Genomic DNA, 8,450 nt, shown 5'->3' with positions numbered 1-8,450 from the left:
CATGGCACAGAGAAATATATTTTCATTTATAATTTGTTCCCTGTTCCCGGCCGCAAAAGATTCCCTGGTGTTAGGTCCAGACAGGACCCTTCACCTTACAGACTCCACGGTACGCCTAGAAGTTAGTAAATATACAGAAATAGTTTTTTGTTAGTACCCCTTTTTTTATTTTAATTTGCTTGGAATAAAAACCAGTGTCTTCACCTATCACAGGGGGAACTGGGGGGCTACAGGCCAGGAGTCCCTCATGGCCACCCTACGTGGAGCAGGGCCACTCACAGTGCCCCTGAGTTCCAGCTCTGCTGGCCCTGCCTGCACCGAGCCCTCCCCCGTGCCGGGAGGGGAAGGGCTTTCTCTGCCCTGACTTCACTAAAAGGGGGCTGGTCCCAGGAGGGAGCGTGTCTGGCCGCTGCAGGGGGGGGCTGCCCTGGGTCTACATTTCATTTAAGGCTCCTGGTGCTCAGTATTTCCAGGTGATTTGTGTTTATTTGTTGTATTCAGCCCCCAAAGGGAGCTGCGCTGGGAGCAGTGAGTGCTGGCAGCTGGAGGGGCAGTGGCACAGCACAGGCAGCACCCACGGCCACAGGGACCCCCGTGGGACGAGGGGAGGGCTGGGGCAGGGAGGTCGGCAGGGGCTCTCACGAAAACACAGGCAGCTGGGCCATGGGGGTGCCAGGACCCCCACCAGCAGCAGGACCCCCACCACGAGCAACTGTGCCAGAAAAGAGCCAAAATGGTTCTTGGCAGCCAAACCCCAATTCCAAGGTCCTGCCAGTGCCGGCTCTTGGGGGTCAGGCAGAGACCCCCACCCACCAGCACAGGGAAGGAACCAGCAGCACACCCCATGGGGGCAAGGGCTGCAATCCCCCCAGTGCCACTGTGTCCCAGAACACCTCTGCCCCGGGGCCAGGCTGCCACCCCTGTGCCGGGCACAGACCAGGAACACTCACAGCCCCTGCTCCCCCCTGAGCTGCCCAAACTGCCAGACCCCCGCAGTGAGGGACACGGGCACTGCCAGCCCCTCACCCTGTCCCAGGGCACCAGAGGCTCTGGCCAGCAGAGCTGTCCCAGCACCCACACCGAGGAGATCCTGCTCAAAACCACGGCAGTTTAAAGGCTTTTAGGAATAGGGAGTGGGGGTTTGGCTCTGGGGGTTGGACAGGCAGGGCTGGCCCAGCCAGGTGGTGTTTTTCTCCCTGGCTCGGCCCTTACCCAGGTTTTAGTCCATCCCCACCTTGTTAAATCCAGCTGAAACAGCAACAAGGCCAGGTAGGGCCAGAGAAATCCCGGTGCTGATCCCCCGGCTCTGCTGGAGTGCTGCTTCCCCCTGGCACCAGGGCTTGGCTTTTCAGCAGAAAAGCCCCTTCCTATACTTGTCCTGGATGTTACCATCACATGTATGTATTTTTTTTTAACCTACAAAGCAAAGCCCTGGCATCACTGGCTGGGAAATGCATTTCAGAGGAAAAAAAAAAATAAAAAGAAAAATCATTTTTAATGCCAGCAAAACAGGCTGAACCAAAACCCAAAAGAGAAGACCAAAAAAAATCAATAGTTATAATTAGCCCTGCTACTTAACAGTGACAAGCGACAGGCTGTGCACGGCAGCCAGGAATATTTCAGCGTGAGGGAGGGCTGGTGGCCCTGAACCAGCTGCAGGGAGGTGCCTGGCTGGGGTCACAGTGGGGACTCTGGTGGCATTTGGGCACCAAATGCAAAGCCCTGCAAGGGTGTGCCAGCCCCGGCTCAGGGCTGGGGGACGGAGGGACCAGCCGGGCTCTTCTGGTAATTTATTTTCCACGCATATTTTCCCGCCGGTGCTGCTGCCCCGGAGCCCGGGAGGCGCGGTGGGAGCGGCGGGGAGTGACGTGCCTGCTGTGCCAGAGCTGGAAGGGAGCACAGGGATTACAGCGAATCACCCCCTGGCAGCGCTGGAAGCAGACCTGGAAGGGAACGCAGGGATTACAGCTCCTCTAATCACCTCCCGGCCGCGCTGGCAGCGGGGTGTGCTCGGCTGTCCCCAGGGTGTCCCCAGGGTGTCCCCAGGGTGTCCCCCCAGCCGCCGGTGCTCGCTCCGTGCCCTGGACAGCCCCGCGCTGGTGCTGCTGGGGGGGACACTGCTGCCCCAAAACTGCCAGCAAAGAGGGCTGGCAGGAAAGCTGCTGGAAAACCACCCGTGGCAGTGCCAGCACCTGGCTGCCGTCACATTTGAAGGCTGTGAAATTTGTTTAGATGGTGTTTTTTTACATTTTACAGTTCTGCTGCTGGGGGAACAACGGCTGCAGGGTGGGAGTGAGACAAACAGCCCCAAACGCCCGCAGTGTCTGATCACCTCTGGCAGAGCCCGAACCCCCCTGCTCCCTGCCTCCAGGACACGGGTGTGGGGGGAACAGCAGCTGCACCTCAGCTGGGGACAGTCCCCATGTAGGGTCCCTGTCACCTGTGTGGGGCAAGGGAGGCAAAGGCCGGGTGTGAACGGTCCCATCATGGCACCAGGAGGGGACAGCAAGGTGGAGCTTGAGCTTCTCCTCCCCCATCCCTCTGCCATCCATCAGTGGCCACCACCCAGCCTTCAGGGCCCATTCCTCCTCCGTGCCACCCCAGTGCTGGCCCATGGCCATGGCCAGGGGACACGTGCCTGTCCCCAGGCACAGGGCAGGAGTGTGAGGCTCCCTGGGCTCACTGCAGGGTCCAACCTTGCACCAGTTCTCACAGGGGAATTGTGAGAAGTAGAATTCATCACTCTTTATTAAAATAAAACCCAAACCTTCCCCAGAAAGGAGGACTGAAAGACCAGGTTGGCTGGGTCTTGGAGCAACTTGGGATAGTGGAAGATGGCAAGGGATGGAACAAGGTCCCTTCCAACCCAAACCAGTCTGTGATTCTGTAATGATCCTATGAAATTAAACAGACAAAATAATGAATAAATTCAGTTTTTATAACTCTCTGCTGCTTGCAGTGAGGTGGCAGCCAGGGACTTGGGCAAGACTTTGGATTCTCCTCACCTGAGGACAGACTATGTGGGGAGACAGAATGAACTCGATGAGGAGAGGGTGAACATCCCCGATGGACCATCCAACGTGAGAAGCTTAAGGAGGTTCATGGGGGAAGGGACATGAGTTGAGGAAGGAGAAACTGCAACTGGAGGGGGTGTGTGGAGGGAGATGCCCAGCCCAGCACAACATGGAGAGAGTGCTGCACACTGTGGGTAGAAAACCCTTGGCTGGCCAGTGTCAAAGCCTTGGGAGCCATCTCCAAAGGCAAGGACAGCACAAGTGGGAAAGCTCAGTGCTCTGTTGGGGGCAGGGTGTGCTTCTGAGCGGGCGAGCCCCGGCGACGGCTGGAGCGGCTCTGGGGCTGCGTCACACCAGGACTGACCCCAAACCGGGCACGGGCAAAGGCAGCTCAGAGCTGTGGGAACACACACTTTGTGCAGCAAAGCTGCCTCACACAGACAGCCCCACATCCCTCAGCCCTCCCAAATCCTGCAGAAGGTGCCATGGGAGGGGCAATGTCAGTTGAGCTTCCACCTTGTTCCGTCCACAGTATGCACCCCCATTTCTGCAGTGTTCCCACATGGAAAATGAGACCTGCCACCCCCAGGTGTTTCAATAAGCAAGCTGCTGGCCCAGTGCTGGGATCTCTTGTTGTCCAACAGTTTATTCCCAAGTGCATTTACACCAGTGCCATCCAAACTCACGCCGTCACCCTGAATTATCTGGAATTGAACTGAACCTACAGTTTCCTTCACCTTAGCTCCTGGATGATGGTGTTTATGGAGCCCAGGAGCTCCCTGAAGTAGCCGTCCTTGTCCCCTTCCCGCTGCTCCTCGGCTGCCAGCTCCTCGTACTCGCTGCGCAGGAGGCCCAGGGTGGTGCCCAGGGCGGGGTCCCCCCGGTAGTGCTCCCTGCAGAAGGCCATCAGCACGCCCACCAGCTTGAGGACCTTCTCCCGGGTGTCGTGCTCAGGCATGGCCAGCAGGTTGGGAGCCACCGCGCACCAGTCCTGCTCCAGCACCGCCGGCACGAGCCTCACCTGCCGGTACTGCTGGATCTTCTCTGCCATCTGCTCTCCCTGCTGTGAGTCCTCAAGCAGCATCTGTGGGAAGTGGTGGAGCACGGATTGATATCCCTGTCCCAGTGACACTGCTCCCAGGAGGTGACACGTGGTGGCAGAGGAGGATGCAGACCCTGTAACACCTGCCTTGGACAGTGATCTGTCACAGAAGACCAAGACAAGGTTGTGTCCTGGTTCCCTGCCACAGAGGCTGGTTGCTCACCCTGGAAGGCTCCCAGTGACTGGGGGTTTCTGTGTCCTGTGGCCCTGAAAGGGGACACAAGGGGCAGGAAGCTCAGCAGACCTGGAAAGTCTCTGGTCTGCTTTGAGCGCCTGCAGCACCTAACAAAGATCATCCACCACTTGGGTCTGTGCTGCTGCTCCCACAGGTATGGAGATCTCTGTGTCCTCCAGCCACAGCCAGGCCTTCCCCTCCCAGCCTGGTCCAGAAACACCCCAACACTTTGGAGCCTGGTCATGAGGACTGACAGGAATGACACACTGGGGACAGTGGGGGACAATGCCAGGAGACCTCCCCTCTCCTTGTCCCCCGGAGAGCTGCCTGATGGACTGCAGGCAGGATTTGGGGTGGCAAGGACAGAACGGGGCAGAAAAAGGCACTCAGAGCCCCAGTGACTCTTGTTTTAGCACCAAGATCTGCCAAGGTGGTTTATGATTCCCAAACCAACCCATCTGATGGTCACCCAACCCACCCCAAATCTGTCACCCCCACTGGCACCCAGGGCTGTGCCACCTCCCCCATGAAGCACTGGGACTGATGCACGGAATTCCCAATTCAAAGAGCAGTGAAAAATCATTGGTTTAACATAAACTTGAGAATCTGCTGGGCTCTGCCCTGCCCAGGCCCAACAGAGCCAGAACAGATGGGGCTGCTGTGGGGGCAGCAGGCAGCAGGATCAAATGGGAATGGTTTGAGTCAAAATGCCCACGTCCTCTCCTTTCCCATGGAGCCAACAGGATCATGTTAGAGTCAGCACCTTATAAGATTTCAGACCTGCTAAAATAATTTGCACCTTTACAAAGTCTCCTGGAAAATAAGTGATTTAACACAGAGGTGCTGCTCTGTGGTACCTGCAACCCAGGTATTAGAGCAGCCATAATCCGCAGGGCAAATTGGCCATAAACTGAGCCAGAGTGGATTTAATTCCTGTCCTCTGGAGTCAGGGAAACGCAAGGACTGAACAACAAGCCATGCCAAGGAAAGATGGGCTTTAAACTGACATTTACAGCAGTAATCTAGGGTGTTTGAAAATAAAGCACTGAACATGGCAGGCTGGGCTGCAGTGAGGGACGTGCAGCAGGGGTACAGCGGTGCCCTCAGCTCGTGGCTGGACACCAGCAGCTGGACACCACAGCCCAGAGCCTGTACTCCCTGCTCTGTCCTTGGTGTTGTGTTCTTTAAACACCCTCAGGAGGAAAGGGTGGCAGTGGCTCAAAGAAATGTAAAGGTTTCAGCTTGCTCTGGGCTCTCCCAGCTCTCGTGCCCCGCAGTGGTGGGAGGGGACTCAGCCCCACAATGCAGGGTCAGCCCCTCCTCACGCTCGTCCTGTGATGATGCTCAGCATTAGGCTGGTGAGGGGAGCAGGTGGGGACCCCAGGGGGTCCTGTCCCAGCTCCTCACCTTCTCCATGATGAGGTCGTAGAGCAGGGTCACCACACGGACGTGGAGGGTCTCCATCCCCTTCTGCCGGAAGAGGCTCCTGAGCACCTGGAGGCCACCCAGCTTGAGGAACTGCTGCTGGGCATAGGGGAAGTGTCTCAGCATGGAGGACAGGGCGAAGAGAGCCTGGTGGAGAGAGAGAGGGCCATCAACACAGCAGGCATGGCCACTGCGTCCAGTGAGGCCTCTCTTCATGGCACCCATGGGGACAGCAGGAACATCCCAGCCCACCTGTGCAGAGCTCCCTGGAAAACACATTCCAATCTCTCCTTGCCGAGGGGCATCTCCGACAGTCCCCTTTGCTCCTGATGCCAACCCCCCCCAGCACCACAAGGCTGCCCAAACTTCGGTGACTTGCACCCAAAGCCCAGTCTGGGCTGTCACTGTGTTTGGTGGATCAGGAACCCAGAGGGACCCGTGGCCAACACTGGACAGACCCAATGCCATCACCTCTCACTGCTCTCTCTCTCAGTCCTTGGTACAGAGCCAAGTTATGGGGTTGGGATGGGGTGAGGGAGGTCCAGCACCGCTCAGCAGCCTGATCCCTGTGAGATAATTTGGATGCCTGGGGTGATGCCCCCACACCTACATAGTCAGAGGACAAGACCATGATGTTCCCCAGCACCCAGCCCCGACTCAGGGCCTGTCAGGGTGCAGCACCACGCGCCAACAGCCAGAGCCCCAGCACGCCCCGTCCCTGTGGGGCCTCAGGCGGCGCAGGGTTAGTGCTGAGGAGGCAATTAGGGGCCACCCTAATCCCCCTGGATCTCGCACTGTCTGGCTTTGACAACCGTGGTGGCAGAGGGGAGGCTGAGCCCGCCCGGGGCAGGGCAGGGGATGCTCATCTGGGCGTGTGCCAGGAGCTGAGCCAGCTCCTCCGCACAGCGGGCTGGGCCCCGCTCCCGGACAGATCCGAGCTGACAGCCATGTCTTCCCCGGTCCCATTTGTTTCTATTTTCCGTTTTCCGAGTTGCCGCTGGTGAGGTTGAGATGTTTCTGTCTCCGTTTTTAATCATAGGCCAAAGGACGGGGGAGGGAAGAAATGCACTTTTGGCCTCGCTGCCGTGCACTGCTGAGAGCACCGGGGCGGAAAATGCACCGGAGCGAGAGCTGGGGGCGGCTGCCCTGTGCTGAAAGGGGCTGGGGCACTGACCTGTCCTTGGGATCCTCGCCTGGAGAGAGGCAGGAGACTGTGCACAGCGTGGGAACTGGAAATTAAAGGCCTCTGTCCTCCTGAAAAACGGGGTTCAACCCTTGGAGGGTCTCATTAGGCTGCATGTGGATGTGGATGGTACTGAGCCCATCCCTCTCACTTCTCCAGGGGCTGCCAGCAGGATGCACTTGGGTTCAGTAGAAAGAATTATTCTGGACCCAGCACCCAGGGGTTCAGTCATGCTGGTGAGGGCCCCTGCATGCCCAGCCATCCCTCCCTACCTCAAAGCAAGCTCTGGATTGAGCCAGGGGCACTCCTGGAAGGAGTTTCTGAGCATGGAGAATCCTGTGGTGCACTCTAGATGGGATTTCCTCATACCCATGGCCAAATGTGACAGGATTCTCCAGCATCTCCCATGCCTTTTGCTTGCTGGAGAACTCTTCCCAGGGACAAAAGGGGAACAGGATTTTGGGAAGTTGTTACAGCCCAGGCAGCCCCAGTGGTGGGAGCCACGTTACAGATGAACAGAGGAGCTGGTGGTGCCCCCACCCTGCTGGAGCCCCTCACACAGGAGGGCCCGTGTTAAACAGGGCTGGGGTGAGCAGCCAGGTGGTGTTCCAGGGTGGCATCACACACTAAAGCCAGGGTAATGGGATCTCATGCTCCAGGGAGTATGGCAGCAGGGGGGCGGGAGGGGCAGGGAGCCCCCGGCCCGATGGACAGCGCTGCACATTTGGCTGGGGGCTCTCGGCGCTGCTCGCTTTGCTCCAGAGCCTCTGCCCAAGGCAGGACACGGGGCTGGCTCCAGCAATCAGCTCCTTCCAAACGTCAGCTCCCGTGCTGGGCACGCTCTGATGGCTCTGCCTGCCATGGGGACCCTCGCCTGTCCCCCCGAGGGGCTGTGGCACCACGCCCTGTCCCCGTGGGCTGTGCCCACTGTGTGTGCCACTGCTGGCACTGGGGGGAGACCCACAACATCAGGGGGCAGCCAGCACTGCTGGGGTGGGCTGGTACCCAGGGCCACCCTCCTGCACTCCTGGGAGCAAAGCCCATCCAGTGTGGGGAGCAGCGTGGGGTCCCACACTCTCCAGATGGCAGCGACTTTCTGAGGAACCTTTACATGGAGTTCAGCACAAAACCAGCTTTGCCCAGAGGGTCTGCCCCGCTCACTCACCTTCTTCCTGACAGCCAGGGGTTGTTCTGTGGCGAGAATAACCAGGAGCTTCTGCAGTGCACCCCCCTCAATGGCTTCGACCTGGACTTTGGGGTTGCTGCAGGGACAAAAGCAAAAGGCAGGTCACCAACAGAGTGGGGCACGGCAGGGTGGGAGGGAGCCTGCTCTGGGCTGTGCCAGCCACGGTGTGACAGCAAGACCAGGGCAGGGACTGTCCCTGTGCTGGCCCTGCTGAGGCCCCTCCAGGGCTGTGTCCAGTGCTGGGCCCTCATGGCAGAGACACAGGGAGGGGCTGGAGCGTGTGCAGGGAAGGGAACGGAGCTGGGAAGGGGCTGGAGCAGCAGGAGGGGCTGAGGGAGCTGGGGGGGCTCAGCCTGGAGAAAAGG

The 8,450-nt window shown here is 58.7% G+C and overlaps 1 protein-coding gene across 3 annotated transcripts in view; it reads right to left on the bottom strand.

The window, feature by feature from the left end:
- Positions 1 to 3,635: 3,635 nt before the first annotated feature.
- SIL1 (SIL1 nucleotide exchange factor) overlaps positions 3,636 to 8,450 on the bottom strand; it is a 96,284-nt gene continuing 91,469 nt past the window's right edge. For all 3 annotated transcript variants that reach the window (XM_027899975.1, XM_027899977.1, XM_027899976.1), the window contains exons 8-10: positions 8,065 to 8,161; positions 5,699 to 5,863; positions 3,636 to 4,098 (exon numbers count right to left, since the gene is read on the bottom strand). In XM_027899975.1, the coding sequence (XP_027755776.1) occupies positions 3,748 to 4,098; positions 5,699 to 5,863; positions 8,065 to 8,161 (613 nt within the window). In that variant the 3' untranslated portion in view covers positions 3,636 to 3,747. The remainder of the gene's footprint in view (positions 4,099 to 5,698; positions 5,864 to 8,064; positions 8,162 to 8,450) is intronic.

The sequence above is a fragment of the Empidonax traillii genome, unplaced genomic scaffold (assembly GCF_003031625.1).
Source record: "Empidonax traillii isolate 1590-97213 ecotype Southwest subspecies unplaced genomic scaffold, ASM303162v1 scaffold697:size334835, whole genome shotgun sequence".
Classification (NCBI taxonomy): domain Eukaryota; kingdom Metazoa; phylum Chordata; class Aves; order Passeriformes; family Tyrannidae; genus Empidonax; species Empidonax traillii.
The sequence above is the reverse complement of the archived record's forward strand: the minus strand, read 5'-3'. Positions and strand labels throughout refer to the sequence as shown.